We start from the raw sequence: 22,198 nt of genomic DNA, 5'->3' as shown, positions 1-22,198 counted from the left end.
GGTTGGATGTTTTTTGGGTGGTAGACCATCCTTCATACACACAGGAAACTGTTGAGTGTGAAAAACCCAGCTGCGTTGCAGTTTTTGACACAAACCGGTGCGCCTGGTACCTCCTACTATACCCCGTTTAAATGCACTTGAATCTTTTGTCATGCCCATTCACCCTCTGAATGGCACACAATCCATGTCTCAATTGTCTCAAGGCATGGACATCCAACCAACTTGACACAACTGTGGGAAGCATTGAAGTCAACATGGGCCAGCATCCCTATTGAACACTTTCGACACCTTATAGAGTCCCTGCCCTGACGAATTGAGGCTGTTCTGAGGGCAAAAGGGGTGCAACTCAATATTAGGAAGGTGCTCCTAATGTTTGGCATAATCGGTGTATATTACCAATAAGATCAGCTGTATTCCTAAAATAATAAGTCTATTAACACAACTACAGTTAGAATGTATTAACAATATTTATTAATTGCAACTTCCAGTGTTAATGTCATATTTCATATCAATCCAACTTTTAAACACAATATATATTTTACATATTTACAATGTTTACTATTGGCAATATAATATCTATATACACATGACCTGATGAACTTATGGCCACAGCAGACAATCCACCATCACTTCTGGGTTTGGGTTTAGTTCAAGTAGTTGTGTTTCGGTCCAGGGTCATTAAGGGACAAATCCTAACTTTTAAGTTGAATTTTTACTTAGTCTCCCATTGACATCAATGCTTGACTAAGTAAACATTTAAGTGGAAGTTAGGATTCGCCCCAAGAGATGTCTAACCAAGGAAACAGATACCCTTACCTCATCTGGCATGAACCTGTGGCTCTTTAAAAATAGTTTTCAGAGTTAAAGAGCAGTTTTGTCTGTCTGTCTGACCAGACACAACAAGCTAGTGAACAACCCTGGGTTTTCAGCAGCTTCAGCAGTACATACACACTGCCTTCTCAGAAAGTATTCACACCCCTTGACTTTTCCCATGTTTTGTTGTGTTACAGCCTGAATTTAAAATGGATTCAATTTAGATTTTTTTGTCACTCGCCTATACACAATGCTCCATAAAGTGGAATTGTGTTTTTAGAAAAGTTTGCAAATTAATTAACTGAAAAGCTGAAATGTCTTGAGTCAATAAGTATTCAACCCCTTTGTTATGGCAAGCATACATAAGTTCAGGAGTAAAAATGTGCTCACATATTATGTATTATGTAATGTTTCATGTTTTGTGTGGACCCCAGGAAGAGTAGCTGCTGCTTTTGCAACAGCTAATGGGGATCCTAATAAAATACCAATACCAACAATAAGTTGCATGGACTCACTCTGTGTGCAATAATAGTGTTAAGCATGATTTTTTTTAATGGCTAACTCATCTCTTTACCCCACACATACAATACCCCACACATACAATCAGTCGAGCAGTGAATTTCAAACACAGATTCAACCACAAAGACCAAGGTTTCCCAATGCCTCGCAAAGGGCACCTATTGGTAAATGGGTGAAAACAAAGCAGATATTAAATATCCCTTTGAGCATGGTGGAGTTATTAATTACACTTCTGGTGGTGGATCAATACACCCAAGTCACTTCAAAGATACAGGTGTCCTTCCTAACTCAGTTGCCGGAGAGGAAGGAAAGCTCTCAGGGATTTCACCATGAGGCCAATGGTGCTTTAAAAGAGTTGGTGTGATAGGAGAAAACTGAGGGTGGATCAACAACATTGTAGTTACTCCACAACACTAACCTAAATGGCCGAGTGAAAAGAAGGAAGCCTGTACAGAATACAAATATTCCAAACATACATCCTGTTTGCAACAAAGCACTACATTAACACTGCAATGTGGCAAAGCAATGTACCTTTTGTCCTGAATACAAAGTGTTATGTTTGGAGCAAATTTAATACAACACATTACTGAGTACCACTCTCCATATTTTCAAGTACAGTGGTGTCTGCATCATGTTATGGGTATGTTTGCAATCATTAAGGACTAGTGAGTTTTTCAGCCAAGCACAAGCAAAATCCTAGAGGAAACCCTGGTTCAGTCTGCTTTCCACCAGACACTGGAAAATGAATTCAACTTTCAGCAGAACAATAACCAAAAACACAAGGCCAAATCTACACTGGAGTTGTTTACCAAGAACACAGTGAATGTTCCTGAGTGGCCAAGTTATAGTTCTGACTTAAATCAGCTTGAACATCTATAGCAAGACTTGAAAATGGTTGTCTAGCAATGATCTACAACCAGCTTGAAGAACTTTGAAAATAATAATGTTCAAATATTGTACAATCCAGGTGTGCAAAGCTCTTGGAGACTTACCCAGAAAGTCTGACAGCTGTAATCAATGACAAATGTGATTCTAACATGTATTGACTCAGAGGTGTGAATACATATAGTTTGTAAAGGAGATATTTCTGTATTTCCTTTTCAATAAATTCAGGCTGTAACACAACAAAATGTGTGATAAGTCAAAGGGTATGCATACTTTCTGAAGGCACTGTACAGAAGAGTACATACATGAATCATATGGATGCACTCTGATGTTGAAACAAGTCTCTGAACGCCAAACATACGCAAAGAATACTCTCCAAAGTTGTGAGTATTACCTGATCATACCCAACAGTGTTTTAGTCATGGCCGACTTGAGTTAAAATTAGGCAATATTTTTTGAATGATTAAGTTATGAATATAATCTTGGTTCCCTGACAGATGGAATGAGACATAACACATAAGCCAATGAGCAGGGACCTCAGCCAATGAGCTGTGTGTGAGAAAAGGAAGAGTTTGATAAAGATCTTGTACATCAACAAGTCCTCCTAATGTGGTTCACCTGGTTGGTCTTTATTGCTTCAGGACAGAAAGTTCCGCTTACCATCCTTATTGATTTACTTGAGGGCGTTTAATTGAATAGGTCTAATGGATTCTCACTGGAGCATATTTCAATGAACTTCAATAACACTCAGCTTGAGCACATTGAATGGCCGAATTCATACTGTGGAGACCACAGCTATCATTGTGTACAGTATATGTAGAGACTGAACGAGAAAGATCCTGACACCAAATACAGAAGACGCTTTGTCTCAAGAGTGAAGTTTTTTGGTTACCCTAAAATGAATAGTAATTTTTTTTTTTTACATTTAATATCACACAATATCAATAGTGTCTTTCAAGTGAAAGATGAAGTCGAATATTAATAGGACTTCCGAGGCAAAGAGCAGGATAGATAATATTGTAAAATTCACATAAAACATAAATCAGCAGTTTCAGGTCTAAAAACGGCAAAACAACATGTCTCCCCGAAACGCTCTGATTCTTACCTCAATAGCAACACTTTCCAACACTGCTGGAACAAACCTAGATATTTCATACAGGTGGTATTCACTTTATTTTCAACTATCATTGTGGATATTTAGTGCTGGAATTTTGGAGCTGTAAAAAAATCCAACTGCCCTGGAAAACAATTGGTAGAGTATACATTTCTTTACACTCGGGTTACATTATTATTATTACTATCAAGAAATGCAGACAGTCATTTTAGTACACAGGTTTCTGTGATACTTTGCCATTTTGTATGAATTGCACCGCCCAAACTTGCAGCTGCGCCCACAGAGGACTCCTAGTTGTAAAAAAAAAAAAAACAGACATCCCTTCTTAACAAACGCAAGACAACAGTCTACAAAACCCAGTTCAGTGTCTTGTTAACAGAAATGAATAGACCTCTTATTAAATTAAGACACACGAGTTGTAAAATATGCATCCGTTGGAAATAAAAGTATTTCTTTTCAATTCACAACCTAGCCTACCAGTAGTTACAATATTTACAGTAGGTACAAATCAGTAATTGTTAGCATTCTCAAGGGAAATCCGCTTAAATATCATTTTTCTTAGAAAGGATGTTTCAAATAAGATGTTTTATATAAATACTATGTTTTATTGTCAAAGCAGCACTGATGTGAGAATTGGATTTTGTTCAAACGAATCAGCAGCATGTTTACAATAGCACATACTTCCACAAACACTGTCAGTACATCTCAAACTGCAGATTCAAGTTTCAGGGAAAGTTTTTTTTTTTTTTATATATAATAGAACCTTGAGGTAAGACCATAGATATCAATACTGGACCTAATCAATATAAATGCTGAACCCTTACAAGTTTGCGCTGGAGAGGCTACAGTATATCTCTCGAATTCGTAACACTGTAGAGGTAAGGGGATGCATTCAGTAAGACCGTTCTATAATAAGACATTTCTTCAGGGGAGTTGGTGATGAAAGTGTGCTACTGTGCAAAAACAAATGAACATGTTGAAGTAGGAACTAATGGACAGAATCAGAAAACCCCTGTCCAATTACGGGACCAGCCTACTGTGTTGTGCCATTCTGTTGTCTCTGCTATTTGGTACTTCAGCAGAAATCCCTTCCGTAACTTTCTGCTCTTCTAAGGCCATTTCCACCACTATGGTTCTGTTCATGTAAGACCACTGCAGTGAATCAAAGAACATCTCTGTCATTTTTTAAGATACGAAACAATTATTATCACCGCAATAGCTGAGTGATATGAAATAATAGCAAGAATCTGGTTGTTAGTTTTTAATGGAATATACATGCACGATCGGATGCCTCTCCCTGGGACTTGCAGGATTCGGAGTGTCTAGATGTGGTTAAAACAGAGATTAAACGGTTAATGCTCACTGTCGTGACGAGTCCAAAACCCACAGCCACAATCACCTGAAAAGTTAGAAGATTATGTGTAACTTTTGTGCGATAATCCCACTGGTTACAGCCATTTAATCCAAGGAACCAGTGAGAGACAACCACACCCAAGAAGAGATACAAAACCAACCAATAGGAATAGAACACCTGAAGCTGCTTTTAAACGGGGTCCTGTACTTGGAGATGTTGGCATTAGATGAAGTTGGTATTGTCAAATCCTGTTTTTGAGTTAAAAAGGGAGAATCAGAGAAGTGGGGAGGCAGGCTGGTTCAGCACAGTAACAGTTTACTTTAGACCAGAGAGCCTGCTCTGCTCTGGGCTGGCACCATGACGGGCACGGCGCCCATGCGCTCCAGCGTGGCCTGGCTTACGGCGTACGAGTGCGTGTACCCGCCATGCGATGCCACCGTCACGGGCTTCAGGCTCACCGAGCCATTGCTGCGCACCATGGCGGGAGGGGAGGGGGCGGAGTTGGTGGTGACCACCAGAGTCTTGGGCGGGGGGAGGGTGTGGCTACCATTGGAGTAGACCTGGCGGGCCAGGGGGGCGGAGCCCGGCGGAGCTAGCGTCCCGTGTCCTGTGTGCGCTGCATGTCCCCCCGTTTGACCTGTGTGACCCGCCTGCCCCGTAGAGAACGTCTGGCGCGTGTCGCCGTTGTAGCGGGTGTAGGAGTTGGTGTCGTAGTTGGGCTTGGGGTTGTGCCAATAGCGGCTGTTGTAGGTGTTGGTGGACGTCAGGGTGTCGTTCTCCGAGGATGAGGCGTCGGCGTGAAACGCTTTCACTGACGACGACCTCTTAGGGGGCAGATCGTCCTCCCTGTAAAGCACAAAGGGCACGGGGAGGTCACTATAGGGTTAACAGTTTTTCCTATCCAACTCAATCTCTTAAGTAATATGTCACTCTTTATCGTATTTCCATCAACATCATATGTGACGTACACTACCGTTCAAAAGTTTGGGGTCGCTTAGAAATGTCCTTGTTTGTGAAAGAAAAGCACATTTTGTTGACCATTAAAATGACATTAAATTGATCAGAAATACAGTGTAGAAAGTGTTAATGTTTTAAATGACTATTGTAACTGGACACGGCTGATTTTTAATGGAATATCTACATAAGCGTACAGAGGCCCACTTTCAGCAACCATCACTCGTGTGGTCCAATGGCATGTTGTGTTAGCTAATCCAAGTTAATCATTTTAAAAGGCTAATTGATCATCATTAGAAAACTCTTTTGCAATTATGTTAGCACAGCTGAAAACTGTTCTGATTTAAAGAAGCAATAAAACTGGCCGGCATTAGTCTATTTGAGTATCTGGAGCATCAGCATTGGTGGGTTCGAATACAGGCTCAAAATGGCCAGAAACAAAGAACTTTCTTCTGAAACTCGTCAGTCTATTCTTGTTCCTAGAAATGAATGCTGTTCCATGCGAGAAATTGCCAAGAAACTGAAGATCTCGAACAACGCTGTGTACTACTCCCTTTACAGAACAGCGCAAACTGTCTCTAACCTGAATAGAAAGAGGAGTGGGAAGCCCCGGTGCGCAACTGAGCAAGAGGACAAGTACATTAGAGTGTCTAGTTGGAGAAACAGACACCTCACAAGTCCTCAACTGGCAGCTTCATTAAATAGTACCCGCAAAACACCAGTCTCAACGTCAACAGTGAAGAGGCAACTCCGGTATGCTGGCCTTCTAGGCAGAGTGCCTCTGTCCAGTGTCTGTGTTATTTTGCCCATCTTAGTCTTTTATTTCTATTGACCAGTCTGAGATATGGCTCTTTCTTTGCAACTCTATCTAGAAGGCCAGCATCCTGGAGTCGCCTCTTCACTGTTGACGTTGAGACTGGTGTTTTGCAGATACTATTTAATGAAGCTGCCAGTAGTTTTTTTTAGCTAACACAACATACCATTGGAACACAGGGGTGATGGTTGCTGATAATGGACCTCTGTACGCTTATGTAGATATTCCATAAAAAAAACTATTTGTTTCCAACTACAATAGTAATTAACAACATTAACAATGTCTACACTGTATTTCGGATCAATGTGATGTTATTTTAATGGACAAAAAAAAAAAGTGCTTTTTTTTCAAAAACAAGGACATTTCTAAGTGACCCCAAACTTTTGAACGGTAGTGTACGTATTTGGTGCTTTTACGTTAACAAGTGTGTTGCAATATCCAAATATCATCTGAATACACAATTAGGTTTCCCTTCCAGTTCTGACTGGAAGTTTAGTCAATGCCCTATGAAGTCATCTGCAGCTTACGTTCTACTGTTTTTTTTGTGCTGTTAATGAAAACGCTAGTCGGAAATGGACTCATAATTGCAAATAGTGGGATTGGTTTAAAATAATGGTTTCTTTCAAAGTTATGAACATTTAAATAGGCAAATCCATTTGCAACACCAGTCTGAGCAGTCAGTGTTCCTTACTGCGAATGTTTAATGTAAAAACTTTTCCAAGAAGGTTTTGTGTTTGAGCTCCACTAATTAGATATAACACTGTTTTGAACACTCTCTCTTCGCAGATGAAACCTGATACCGATGTGGATGTCTCTGGTATAAAAAGGGATTTAAGTGAGACAGTCTATTAAATGAACATGCAATATGCATGACTTATCTTAAAAATGTATAGTTAAACAGCTACAGTATGGGGCACCTTTTGGCACACCTACATTAGAGATAATATATTTACTTCTGGCTTCAGATGAGCCACAGTGGCCTGTTGTGTTTCATGATATTATATATTCAATACTAGTATCCTATTAGTCGGAATAGTGCTTGTAATGATTGGGAAGGCCAACATAAAATAAAGACAAGTGGTTAAAACTGGAATTTAAAAAAAGATGGTTTAAGAGGTCCATTCTTAAACTTTTTATCACTCTATGAGGAGTGACATTCACTTCCACAGCTTGGTCCTGATACATTTTGTTTACATTTTGTTTTAATTGTCAGTGGTATAAGTGCAGAGGCACCACACTGAGACCACATTTAAATTCAGGGACATTATCAACACCCAAATGAGGCAGATGTTATCCCACTCGCTCAGAGCTGAAACATTTCAACAATGATTTATCTTCAAATTGATTTATGAAGTAATTTAGAAGAAGAATAGCAGGCCATTAATACAAGTGACAGAGAATTCACATAGTATTTGAAATGACAAATTGGGGTGTGATGAAGAAAAGTTTTAACACCTTAACAAATGGATAAAACTAACTTCAAAAGGGTAATCATCCAATTTCAAAGATACAGTATATCTCCGTTTTCAAAACTTGTCTACTCCATAGTCTATGTAGCCTATCAAATGCACAGCACCAGAACAATTACGGTGAGTTCAGAGTCTAATGTTTAGACTAGTGTGTTGCTATAGATGGACAGAGAGGTGCGGGAAATGGAAGAAAGCAGGAAGTCAATGGAAAACCCACCTGATCTCGTTGGGTATCTCCTCCTCCTCGTATTTGTTCTTGTTTTTCCAATAGAAGAGTGTCACCAGCACCAGTAGAGAGCAGATGATGACAGCCAACACGCCCGTGGCGATGGTGCCAGCTATGAGACCCACACTCTGGGGCTGAGCTGAAGGACCAGGGGAGAGAGAGAGAGACTAAGTCCTGGGGGTCATGTTCATTAAGTACAAAACAGAAGAAAATGAACTACCTGAACCTCTCAAATATGAAACACTTGTTTTCCAATACATAACGTTTTGCTCGGTTTTCCCTAATGAACGGGACCTAGATCACACACGATCGGTCATGCCCCTACAACAGCTACTTTCAATACTGCTAGCTCCAGCACAAACACCTATTCATCCGTGGCATGAAGCCACTCGAGTAAGCCCTGCATTATGACATGAATAAAACATTGAGGAGCTTTGGTTGAACGCCAACAAAATGCCCCGTGGTTCTCCAGGACCTGTAATGATGTCCTCACTCATCCCCCCCAGGTAAATACTTTGAAGAGGGAAGCAGGGAGGGAGGAATGGAGAAGAAAAGCTGTGTTCACGGGGAGTTTGTGCTGTCTGTGAATATTTCTTAATGAGTTAAATACACACAGCGGTCCCTGTCTATTTGATCAGGCAACTTTTCATTTGTGCCAACAAAGCTACTTGCTCTAATATGTTAATACAGTACATTGAATATATCCATGGATGCAAATGGCTCTATTATGCTACCATAGTGAATTGGAGGAAAGATTTCATTGGACTGAAGTGTGATTTCATTTGGATGTCTATTATGATGTTTGAATTTTAGCATAATATCTGAACCATAATATCTATGATACCTGTACCATTGTGATTTATCAGAAAACAATTTGTTAGTGAGTTTTAAAAACCACAACAGAATTGTGTATTAATACTAGCCATTTCCACTATGAGGGCCGTTTAGGTCAGTATTTTGTTCTACAGATCAGAGAGAGTAGTACCCTGGAAGGTGTTTACTCATACATGCTGCAACATACGCTGGGAGAATGACGCTGCCGTTGTTGACAGCTGAACAGATTGCTGAGTGGCGATAAAGATTTTATAGGATCACTCTCCTGATCTAACAGTGGGTCCCCTCCCTGACAGACAGACAGACATACAGACAGCCCCCCGTGCCTCTGTCAGCGCACTCACCACAGCCACAGCTGCCCCGCTGGTGACAACCGGTGACATGCCATTTACTCCTTGACAGTCACAAACCCCAAATGAGCCACTCACTAAATTTGCCACTGGTGTCAGCGACTGACTACTCTAAGGCAGGGTCAGGCGAGTGCAGTAGCAGCATAATAACTCAGGTGACAGTGTTACTCCCCACTGGCAGGGGTGGAATTGGGAGAGGGGGAGCGTGGGAACAACGTTTTCCTGGAGTCGCTGAAGGATAGGACTAAAAACAAACAAAATATAACTAATGTAAAATTTACTGTCCAGGAAATGTATGTAGTATGTATAAGCTCAAAGTGGAAGACAAATTATTGTTGTCCACTAATTTACTCCAATTAGGGGAGGGGTGGTATAATAATAAAATAATAAAGAACATTTACAAAAAATATACAGAACCAGTCAAAAGTTTGGACACACCTACTCATTCAAGGGTTTTCTTTATATTTACTATTTTCAACATTGTAGATGTCACGTGTGCTCCCTCTCAGGCCTCTAGGTCACCAGGCTGCTCGTTATGGCGCACACCTGTCACCATCGTTATGCACACCTGCGCGTCATCAGACTCACCTGGACTCCACCACTTCATGATTACCTGCCCTTGTTATGTCACTCCCTTTGGTTCCTTCCCCAGGCGTCATTGTTTCTGTTTTATGTCTGTGCGTTGTTCGAGGTTCTTGTTTTGTATTATGTTCTGTATATTTTATTAAAACACTCACTCCCTGAACTTGCTTCCCGACTCTCAGCGCACATCATTGCAGTAGATTAATAGTGAAGACATCAAAACTATGAAATAACACATATAGAATCATGTAGTAACCAAACAAGTGTTAAACAAATCAAACTATATTTTAGATTCTTCAAATTAGCCACCCTTTGCCTTGTTGACAGCTTTGCACACTCTTGGCATTCTCTCAGCCAGCTTCATGAGGTAGTCACCTGGAATGCATTTCAATTAGCAGGCGTGCCTTGTTTGAGCCAATCAGTTGTGATGTGACAAGGTAGGGGTGGTATACAGAAGATAGCCCTATTTGGTAAAAGACCAAATCCATATTATGGCAAGAACAGCTCAAATAAGCAAAGAGAAAAGACAGTACATCATTACCTAAAGACATGAAGGTCAGTCAATCTGGAATATTTCAAGAACTTTGGTGAAAATGGCTCTCATGATGACCACCACAGGAAAGGAAGACCCAGAGTTACCTCTGCTGCAGAGGATACGTTCCTTAAAGTTAACTGCACCTCAGATTGCAGCCCAAATAAATGCTTCATAGAGATCAAGTAACTGATACATCTCAACAGCAGCTGTTCAGAGGAGACTGCATGAATCAGGCCTTCATGGTCAAAAGGCTGCAAAGAAACCACTACTAAAGGACGCCAATAAGAAGAAGAGACTTGCTTGGGCCAAGAAACACGAGCAATGGACGTTAGACCGGTGGAAATCTGTCCTTTGGTCTGATGAATCCAAATTTTAGATTTTTGGTTCCAACCGCTGTGTCTTAGTGAGACGCAGAGTAGGTGAATGAATGATCTCTGCATGTGTGGTTCCCACCTTGAAGCATGGAGGAGGTGTGGTGGTGCTTTGCTGGTGACACTCAGTGATTTATTTAGAATTTAAGGCACATTTAACCAGCATGGCTACCACAGCATTCTGCAGCAATACGCCATCCCATCTGGTTTGCACTTAGTCCCACTATCATTTGTTTTTCAACAGGACAATGAGGAGACACCTCCAGGCTGTGTAAGGGCTATTTGACCAAGAAGGAGAGCGATGGAGTGCTGCATCAGATGACCTGGCATCCACAATCACCCGACCTCAACCCAATTGAGATGGCTTGGGATGAGTTGGACCGGGAAGTGAAGGACAAGCAGCCAACAAGTGCTCAGCATATGTGGGAACCCCTTCAAAACTGTTGGAAAAGCCTTCCAGATGAAGCTTGTTGAGAGAATGCCAAGAGTGTGCAAAGCTGTCATCACGGCAAAGTTTGACTACTTTGAAGAATCTAGAATCTAAAATATATTTTGATTTTTATTTGTTTAACATTTTATTTGGTTACTACACTACCGTTCAAATGTTTGGGTTCACTTAGAAATGTCCTTGTTTTTGAAAGAAAAGCCATTTTTTGTCCATGTAAAAAAAACAAATACAGACATTGTTAATGTTGTAAATGAGTATTGTAGCTGGAAACGGCTGATTTCTAATGGATATCTACATAGGCGTACAGAGGACCATTATCAGCAACCATCACTCCTGTGTTCCAATGGCACGTTGTGTTAGCTAATCCAAGTTTATCATTTTAAAAGGCTAATTGATCATTAGAAAACCCAGTGATGGTTGGTGAAAGTGGGCCTCTGTACGCTTATGTAGCTATTCTATTAAAAAGCAGCCGTTTCCAGCTACAATAGACATTTACAACATTAACACTGTCTACACTGTATTTCTGGATTGAATTATGTTATTTTAATGGACAGAAAAAGTGCTTTTCTTTCAAAAACAAGGACATTTCTAAGTGACACCAAACTTTTGAACGGTAGTGTACATGATTCCATATGTTATTTCATAGTTTTGATGTCTTCACTATTATTCTACAATGTAGAAAAAAATTAAAATAAAGAAAAACCCTTGAATGAGTAGGTGATTCCAAACGTTTGACATGTACTGTATATACTGTATTTACAAAAAATATATATAGGGTATTGGAAATGATGCAGACGTTGATAGAAGCCACAGTCTATCTGCAATATTAAAGCTGATCTACCACTTTTTTTTAAATTACAAATGAAAAAATAAAAAAAATAATCCTTGAGTATATCCAGAGTGAAATAATTTTGAACAATAAAATCAATATTTTTAAGGATTTAACATTGATAAGTTCCGATTAGTGTTTTTTTAAATGTTTTATTCCGAGTGGTACTGCACAAAGCCGTGCTTATGTCATCAGTATGTTGGGTACTTACGTGCCACAACCTGCAGGTTGAGTAGACAGGTGCTCTTGGCGATGGCGTTGGAGGCTGTACACTGGTACAGACCAGAGGTACTGGTACTGATGTTCCTCAGTGTTACGGTCCCTTGCATCTGGTCTGGGGTTTAAACACAAACCATGCCAGTCTAGGGTTAAAACATCACTGGGGAATACCATCCACAACCCCAGAACAAATAGACAAGACACAAAAACATCTCATTAAAATGCATTGGGATTAAATATGAATGAAATTCCTTTAGGACTAATAATTCATGTAACCATTTGCTTGTAACGTTCATACATTACTTAAATAATTTAAATGACCAAAATCATTTCAAAATCATTTAGGCAGTTGACATTGTTGTTGAGCACATCTTATTTAGTATTATGCAGATATGTTACTTTACATAACAGCATTATTCAACTTGCTTTAGGATAAGGTACAGTAACTGGGACTACTGGAAAAAAAACAATAGAGTGCACCAAATCACTTCCCGTAAAACGGCTGGTGTATATTTTGTACATTATACAGAGCCTTGCTGATATAAACCCAATTACAGTGCCGTTGTTCATACGTCTGATAATTTATGGAATTACATTATATTACACAACTGCCTTTAAGAAAAGGCTACCATAGGAGCTTGGAACAAACCACATAAGCACTTAATCCAGATTACTGGCCTAGATTTCACCCCTACCCTCTTCTCTGCAACATGGGCTGTTTTGCAGACAGATATCATGGTGGCAGTGCTGGTACAGTTGATATCTACTGTGTAAAACAATACAGACAGGCAGGAGGAGGAGTGATGAAGAAAACCTAAGCCGATTAGTCCTTGTGGAGGGTAGTCTTGTGTTGAAGCGAGCAGTAGTGTAGTACGGTAAGAATCACACTGTGCTGTGATGACACAGCTGGAGAGAGAGAGGAGAGGCCACTGCACGGCTCACACACACACACACAAAACTTGGTCCGTATTCAAAAAAAAGTATCAGAGTAGAGTGGTGATCTAGGATCAGTTTGCCTTGTAGATCATAATGAATACAATGACTGGAACTGTTGACCAGCTGATCCTATATCAGTACTTCTACTCTGAGATGCTTTGTGAATGCAGGCCCTGAACTGGACCAGGGTGGGTGGTGGCACCCTGAGGGGCAGAGTTGGGGGCGGGTGGGCGGAAGCCACGGTGACGTTACCAAAGATACTTGTTGATTTACCAGCGAAGGTGGGGCAAAAGGGCACGCCCATGGCCAGGGGTTTAATACCTTGCATGGCGGTGTGGGGCAGCTTGGGCAGCGACTCCAGTTTCACCCAGGTGTAGCTGGGTGTGGGGATCCCCTCCTCACTGCTGCACATCAGCATGATGTCAGCGCCCACGTCCAGCGTGCCCTGGACACGGCATGAGGGCACCGACGGGGGCACTGGAGAGACAGAAAGGAGATATATGGGTATAGTTAGTACCTTAGCAATCAGCACAGACAGATCCTAGCCTCCTGAAGAGGCATCGGGTCTTACATGTTACGTTACATTTTAGTAATTTAACAGATGCTCCTATCTAAAGCAGATCTTGTACTTATAGTATACACATACAGAACTGTGGTGTCCCAACATGCTATAAGAGTCATCTTTAAAACCAGCTTAGCACACTCATTTGTCAAAAGAAATGTCATACAATAGAATTCTTACAATATGCAATGCGCTTACACTTCCTAGTTTTAATGCATCCATTTTATCACAGTAGGCTATGCACCGTAGCCTGGTCTGTAGTCAAGTTAGAGTTTCCAGACTATATGTGCATAGTATGCAACCCCTTAATTGTAATTCTAATGCAGTAGTGTGTGTTTTACCCAGCACGGTGAGCCCGATGACCCCGATGTTGCGCCCCCCTCTGTCGGGGAGGTTGTTGACCAGGCACTGGTATGTCCCCGTGTCTGACAGCTGGGTGTTGTTGATGAAGATAGAGGCACTTGTGCTGGGCATGGTGGCCACGAAACCCACCCGGCCATTTAAGTGGTTGGCTAGACTGAACACTTGGCCACCTTGGTAGATGATCACCTGAGATGAGAAAGACAAAGGCAGAGATTCACTCACGCCGTTTCTATGGAATATCATTAGTTTGACCGAACAAAGATCCTATGGATCGAGATGTTGGTCATTAGGTGGTCATTAGGAACGTACAGTGTGCAGGCCTTTCTGTTATTTTTCTAGCATGTGCGAATGACCACTTCTATTTCAATGGAACACTGTACATCCGGATGTGAGTTCATGAAACTGTGGCCAACTGTGTCTATCCTGGGTCAGCAGGGGAAAGTGCATTACCTAGATGTCAATTGATGCAGAGCTTTATATTGAGGTACAAACATAATGAATTGATTAATTTTGAGGAAATAAAGGGTATGACGATATCTTAAATGTGAATGGAAAAACAATCACTGAGGTTAAATGTAATCGTAGAAAGTTAATCAAAAACCTTTCTCTGCTACACACTAGAGATAATTCAACAAGTCATGTTTAATTAAGTTAATTAAAATGCAATACTTCATCCCACAGTTAAATAAAACCAAACAGCAGAGAATCAACAGCCAGGCAAGTGAGTGGATGAGGATTCTGGATACTAAAGAGTGCAGGTGCAACAAACATTCACAAGAGGGCGACCTAGTGTTGCAGTACATACTGAAGCATCACTTGACAACTGAAAGGATGGAAGGTGGTCCATCCACATATAACATAGATGCTCTTGAATGATAATACACAGAATATGATAATAAAAAAATATCATGAACTATACAAGTATGTTACATTACAACAAGCATGAATTCAAGAGCAGCTTCCAAGCTTTAAAATTGTGAGCAAAGAGGGGCACAGCTCAATAGTCAACATACTGTTTTCATTACACACAACAAGGAATTAAAACACCAAACTGTGGTAACTATGGTAATAATATGAAGAAGCCTAGCCCCATTGACGTGGTCAATTCATCTGCAATGCATTTTCTCCTCAGTAAAGTGATGCCAAAGTGGAAAAACATCCAGAAAAATATAAGTACTATCGAAATGAAACCTCCTGTTGATTTGAGCTCTTCCAAGCTGCAGGTTTGAGAGTCGGAGGTGTTCAAAAGCATGTTGTTGCTTTGAACTCTGATAGAAGCAGCCATTTGTGAGCACCTTCCAAATAAAAAAAACACTGAACCCTTCAGCCAGGCACACAGAAGCATGCTGGGGAATCAGGGAGGCTATTCAGCTGTGTTTGAAAGAACACCCATTGAACTGTTCTGTTCAAAGGACCCAGGGATTCACAGAACCATCTCAGTAACGCTGTGTGATGTTCTCCCCTCTCCCTTCCTCCCTCCGTCCCTTCCTACATCCCTCCCTCCAACCTGCTTCTTAACTGCATGTAAATTGCAGCGCCACAGTTTCCTGAGCGCTGTACGCTCCAGTGTGCAAATGGCAGTGATCCCTAGTAAGAACTGGCATGGCCCCAAAGACCATGTCCACTGCCATATTCCTCTTGCTATCCCATCCCCTCTCCTTGCCTGTAAACTAATGAACAACCCCTCCTCCCAACATTCTCATCAGCTATGACATGGGTTGTATTCATTAACGCACAACTTTTAGCAAAACGTTGCAAAATGTCGAAAACAAGCTTTTCTTATTGGGCAAGTTCAGATAGTTTCGGCCCATTTTCTTCCATGTCGTGCCTAGTGAATAGGACCCTGGTCTACGACCCCGGTCTGGATCATCTCCTATACTTCCTATAAAACCCAGCATCAGGATACAGCAGTGGTTTATTAGGGAGTAAAGGAGAATGGACAGATTAATTTCCAAGGCTCTACACACCAGGTCTCATTGTCTGCACGCAATCGGGCTTAAAGCGAGAATCAGCAGTTGAAACAATAACAAAGCGCCCTCCCTACCACTGTTTCGCTAAAAAGCTGAGGGATGGGCTAAAGAAATGTAACCACTCTCAAATTCATAGACAGAGCTATGGATACAAGTATTGACCATCCATGATATCAAATGTATAGTTTAAACCATATTTTGAGGCTATATAGTGTTTGTTTACATTTACTTTGTTTACAAACATTGGAGTAAAGCAAGCTTCTACTGTATTTTGAGTCCCGATGAAGTACAACAGTTGAACTAAGCTCATGAGGCATTTAAGTGATTTTCTTCAAGAATCAATCAGTATATACCGTGACTTCGGAAAGACATTTTCCACATTTTGTTACGTTACAGCCTTATTCTGAAATGGATTAAATAAAACAATATCCTCAGCAATCTACACACAATACCCCATAATGCAAAGCAAAAACGGGTTTTAGAAATTTTGCAAATGTATTAAAAACAGAAATACCATATTTACATAAGTATTCAGACCATTTGCTACAGTATGAGACTCAAAATTGAGCTCTGGTGCATCCTGTTTCCATTGATCTTCCTTGAGATGTTTCTACAACTTGATTGGAGTCCATCTGTGGTAGATTCAATTGATTGGACATGATTTGGAGAGGCACACACCGGTCTATATAAGGTCTCACAGTTGACAGTACATGTCAGAGCAAAAACCAAACCATGAGGTCGAAGGAATTGTCCATAGAGATAGGATTGTGCCAAGGCACAGATCTGGGGAAGGGTATCAAAACATTTCTGGAGCATTGAAGGTCCGCAAGAACACACCGGCCTTCATCATTCTTAAATGGAATAAGTTTGGAACCACCAAGTCACTTCCTACAGCTGGCCGCTCGGCCAAACTGAGCAGTCAGGGAGGTGACCAAGAACCCGAATGTCTCTCTGACAGAGCTCTAGAGTTCCTCTGTGGGGATGGGAGACCCTTCCAGAAGGACAACCATCTCTGCAGCACTCCACCAATTAGGCCTGTATGGTAGAGTGGCCAGACAGAAACCACTCATCAGTAAAAGCACATGACAGCCCGCTTGGAGTTTGCCAAAAGGCGCACCTAAAGACTCTCAGAACATGAGAAATAAGATTCTCTCGTCTGAGGAAACCAAGATTGAACTCTTTGGCCTGAATGTCAAGCATCACTTCTGGAGGAAACCTGGCACCATCCCTACAGTGAAGAATGGTGGTGGCAGCATCATGTTGTGGGGATATTTTTCAGCGGCAGGGACTGGGAGACTAGTCAGGATTGAGGCAAAGATGAACTGAGCAAAGTACAGAGAGATCATTGATGAAAATCTGCTCCAGAGCGCTCAGGACCTCAGACTGGGGCGAAGGTTCACCTTCCAACAGGACAATGATCCTAAGTACACAGCCAAGACAACGCAGGAGTGACTTCGGGACAAGTCTCTGAATGTCCTTGAGTGGCCCAGCCAGAGCCTGGACTTGAACCCAATCGAACATCTCTGGAGAGACCTAAAAATTCTGTTCAGCCACGCTCCCCATCCAACCTGACAGAGCTTGAGAGGATCTGCAAAGAAGAATGGAATAAACTCCCCAAATGCAGGTGTGCCAAGCTAGTAGAGTCATACCCAAGAAGACTCGAGGCTGTAATCGCTGACAAAGGTACTTCAACAAAGTACTGAGTAAAGGGTCTGAATACTTATGTACATTTGATATTTCAGTTTTCTATTATTAATAAATTAGCAAAAAAATCGAAAAACTAGTCTTTGCTTTTTACATTATGGGGTTTGTGTGTACAACATTTCTTAAAATCAGTCCAATATACTATGTTCTTACAAAAAAGTTTATAAATTCCCTAGTACAGCCACTATTGAAGGCTATCAAATGCCTTCTCAAAGATGTCCTCTGGTGGTCAAACTAGCATTAACTAGCATTAATGGTAAAAATGGCTGACACTTAAATAACGTGCCACAGAATTCTGCGGCACCATGCAAGCTGTGCTGCAGTACGCTGCAACTTTTAAAGTACGATCCACTGTAGGTTGACGAGGAAAAAATCAGAGTAAGGCTGTAACCTAACAAAATGTGGAAAAAGGCAAAGGGTCTGAATTCTTTCCGAAGGCACTGTATCCGTCCCAAAGTATATGTAGCTACTGCAGACTGCCCCTTTAATCTGAGGCTAAACATGGAAGATTAGAGTAAACAAACAGAAGAATTAGAAGAGCTCTCTTTGCGAAGTGAGCAGAGGGATATGATCGTTAGTCAGCCGAAAAGGTTGATGTTTTCTAAGTGTTGAGTCTTTGAGGAGCACGGCTGATGTTCTCACGTTTAATCTAAAGCTGGGTGAACTAAACTCTATCAACAACTTATTTACATCTTATTCATGACCTCAGGGATGGTCTAAAAGATACCAAATACACGAAGCAGTCAGAGAGAGTCTGCACTAATAAACAAACAAGTATGCATAGGCCTATGTCTGATACGTGAGGAAAGGAAGAGTTAGTGTGCATGGTAAAGGCTTCCTTTCAGTCCATACAATGGATACCGGTCCCAACATTAGAATATTGACACACAAAAGACTCGTAATTTGCTCAAAGTAGGGGTCCCACGAGGCCTGACATTCCCAGTGATAACACTCCTGTGGTTCTTTTGGAAAGACTTATAAATTAATTAATTAATCATATAAATTAATTTAATCATATCATTTTTATATCATATAAAATGGAATACTGTGATCAAACTTCACATGTGACATAACGTTGGACTTTAAATGACTGTACACTTTTCATTATTGCCCATTTTCTATTAAAAAATTATGCGTGCGTTATAAACTTACATTCATGAGATCATTTCAGAAATGATCCATGGTGTATGGCTCGAACCATAATCATTCATGACAGCCATTTCCTACAGAGTGGCCTTGTGCTGTCGCAACACTGGCAGCGGTGTACACTCAAACCACTGTGAACTTTTCGGACAGCCCGCCAGACAACATGAAGAAGCAGTACTAGCACGCTTGTGATAGAACTGAAAACAATGGCAAAGTTTCTCTATTTTGAAGCATTCACTGAACTTGCACCCGTACGAAATGTTGTTATGGTGTACGGCAATACTTCATATTACTGGTACTATTCCACTATTACTCTTAGGGAATAACTTCTGTAACTACCCTTTAATATGCATGTCAACTACAGACAATGACACAGTACTTACCAAAGTGAAGTGGTAAGTACATTAGGTCATAATTGGTAAGTACATTAGGTCATACAACCTCCCGGGTGGCGCAGTGGTCTAGGGCACTGCATCGCAGTGCTAGCTGCGCCACCAGAGTCTCTGGGTTCGTGCCCAGGCTCTGTCGCAGCCGGCCGCAACCGGGAGGTCCGTGGGGCGACGCACAATTGGCATAGCGTCGTCCGGGTTAGGGAGGGTTTGGCCGGTAGGGATATCCTTGTCTCAGTATGTAAAAATGTAATAAAATGTATGCACTCTACTGTAAGTCGCTCTGGATAAGAGCGTCTGCTAAATGACTAAAAATGTAAATGTAAATAATTGTATGTATTTATTAGCTTGTTACCGTGTAATTACAACTGGTTATTCTACTGGTATTTACTCATGTTTTGAACCAATCTATTGTAACAGGTGGACAATTTTACACGCTTGTGCTGCACTCAAACTACTTCACCCAAGTTGATGAGTGTAGGTGCCTTCTATACTGTACTGTACTGTACTGTAGCTCTGATGAGATGTTGTCGTGCTAGCCTAGAGCTGACTGTGTCTTCTTCCTGTTGTAGTGGTGCCTGAAAGCCTGAGGTGGCGCACACACACACACACACAGCACATCTGTACTCCTCTGAGACTACGTCACCAAATGAATGTGGTGGAATAATTCCTTCCTGCTGGAATCATCCAGACACAATGTTTCCCGAGCCTCGCCGTTTACACCAAAAGGGTGCTCAGACAGGCGTGAAGGAGGTTAAGGCAGCCAATTGCTCGACGTTAGCAATTCACTCTCCATCTGTGCGTTTGACTGTGTCAAAACAGCCTCTGTGTGTGTGTGTGTGTGTGTGTGTGTGTGTGTGTGTGTGTGTGTGTGTGTGTGTGTGTGTGTGTGTGTGTGTGTGTGTGTGTGTGTGTGTGTGTGTGTGTGTGTGTGTGTGTGTGTGTGTGTGTGTGTGTGTGTGTGTGCATGTAGATACCTGTGCAGTGCAACCTTGTGTGTAGGTGTGTTGTGTGAGCATGGTGCATGTGTGTGCACATGTGTGCACATTTGGATAAGTATTTTTCAGTTGCATGCAGCTCGATGTACAGTATGTATGTTTTTCTGAGTGTGGTGTGTGTGTGTGTGTGTGTGTGTGTGTGTGTGTGTGTGTGTGTGTGTGTGTGTGTGTGTGTGTGTGTGTGTGTTTATTACTCAAGGGCGCAACTTCACCAGGGGCGGGGGGACATGTCCCCCCCACACATTCAGAAATTGCATTTTTGGCACACCCAGTTTTATCATATACAAAACGAGGCAACAGTGTGCTTTAGGACCATGCGGACACCCCCGAGTGGTCGGGTAGGCTGTTTGGAGTGTTTATCTGACTGGATAAATATATACATATAATTATGTCCCCCCCACTTCTAAAACCAAAGTTACACCCCTGTTATTACTTCTCATTGTGTGTGTGCATGTGTGTGTTGTGTGTGTCCACGCATGTGTGTGCTTGTCTGCCTGATTTTGTGTGTGTGCGTGGTCCCACTCATCCGTGTGTTTATCTGAGTGCGTGTGTGCCTGTGTGTGTGGCGAGAACAGCTGCTCCAGGTTAATTAGTGCATAAGATTATTATGTTATGTGGATGAGGTTAAACGTGTTGGAGGCAGGTGAGGTTGTGATGCCTGCAGCTGCAGATGAGAGGAAATCAGACCGAATCAAAGGGCCAGGAGAAACCTGCGTGCTTTGTTTCATGGCCTTACAACACAACCGCGACCTTCTTTGGGCATACAGGAGCAGCCGCTTATATCCGGTTCTGGCTTGGCTATAGATAAAGTCTGCACATGCTTCATGTTCACAGGGACTAGTCTGGTGTGTCAGGCGTGTGCTGTATGTACCGTACGCCACGCTCCAAACACTACAATACCCAGGTGGCCTGGCACAGATGCATGCAGTGTGATTGTTGTCCTGAGTGTGACTCATATGGGTCCCGTGGGAAAACAGTACAGTATATTCACAAATCCTCATTGAGGTGACCAGTCTGGCGTGTCAATAAAGTTGTGTTGAGAGATTTTGTTGGTTAGGGAGGGAGCGTAGGTGTATGGAACTGTGGAGAAGGATGTGATGGTGGTGTATGGGCTGGTAACCTTGCCTGAGTCCTGAAGACGTTTTAACTTTCTACAGCTGATGCCTAAGCTTTAGCTCAGAGGGATAACACGGTTTTGAGGCACACAGACTACGCAGATCACATAAACATGTTTAGAGGAGGTTTACCTGTTCGGGCTGGTTGGCATTGGACAGCGGGATGACCATCCAGATAATGTTGAGGTTGTTGAGGGCAGCGCTGGTGGAGAAGGAGCAGGGCAAGATGGCCGCCTGGCCGCGGGCTACCTGGATGCTGCTCTGGGTCACTGTGACATCCAACGCCCTCACACTCACTACAGAGAAAAACATAGAGAGATTTAGTGAGTGGATAGAGACATTTCTGTAAAAATGTACTGTGGATAGAGACATTTCTGTAAAAATGTACTGTGGATAGAGACATTTCTGTAAAAATGTACTGTGGATAGAGACATTTCTGTAAAAATGTACTGTGGATAGAGACATTTCTGTAAAAATGTACTGTGGATAGAGACATTTCTGTAAAAATGTACTGTGGATAGAGACATTTCTGTAAAAATGTACTGTGGATAGAGACATTTCTGTAAAAATGTACTGTGGATAGAGACATTTCTGTAAAAATGTACTGTGGATAGAGACATTTCCTATCTCTGAAATTTTTAACAGCAAGTCATACTCGAAAACATTTAAATGCTTTTGTTTTGATATAGCCTAAAATGA

The 22,198-nt window shown here is 41.6% G+C and overlaps 1 protein-coding gene across 2 annotated transcripts in view; it reads right to left on the bottom strand.

Moving 5' to 3' along the window:
- Nucleotides 1-448: 448 nt before the first annotated feature.
- Nucleotides 449-22,198, bottom strand: part of LOC129832310 (immunoglobulin superfamily member 11-like) — a 121,986-nt gene continuing 100,236 nt past the window's right edge. For both annotated transcript variants that reach the window (XM_055896278.1, XM_055896279.1), the window contains 6 exons: nucleotides 21,632-21,795; nucleotides 14,156-14,363; nucleotides 13,574-13,729; nucleotides 12,309-12,431; nucleotides 8,140-8,287; nucleotides 449-5,531 (listed from right to left, as the gene is read on the bottom strand). In XM_055896278.1, coding sequence (XP_055752253.1) covers nucleotides 5,006-5,531; nucleotides 8,140-8,287; nucleotides 12,309-12,431; nucleotides 13,574-13,729; nucleotides 14,156-14,363; nucleotides 21,632-21,795 — 1,325 coding nt within the window. In that variant the 3' untranslated portion in view covers nucleotides 449-5,005. The remainder of the gene's footprint in view (nucleotides 5,532-8,139; nucleotides 8,288-12,308; nucleotides 12,432-13,573; nucleotides 13,730-14,155; nucleotides 14,364-21,631; nucleotides 21,796-22,198) is intronic.

The sequence above is a fragment of the Salvelinus fontinalis genome, chromosome 33 (genome assembly GCF_029448725.1).
Source record: "Salvelinus fontinalis isolate EN_2023a chromosome 33, ASM2944872v1, whole genome shotgun sequence".
In the NCBI taxonomy this organism is placed as follows: domain Eukaryota; kingdom Metazoa; phylum Chordata; class Actinopteri; order Salmoniformes; family Salmonidae; genus Salvelinus; species Salvelinus fontinalis.
Note: the sequence above shows the minus strand (reverse complement) of the source record. Positions and strands in the feature narration are given on the sequence as shown.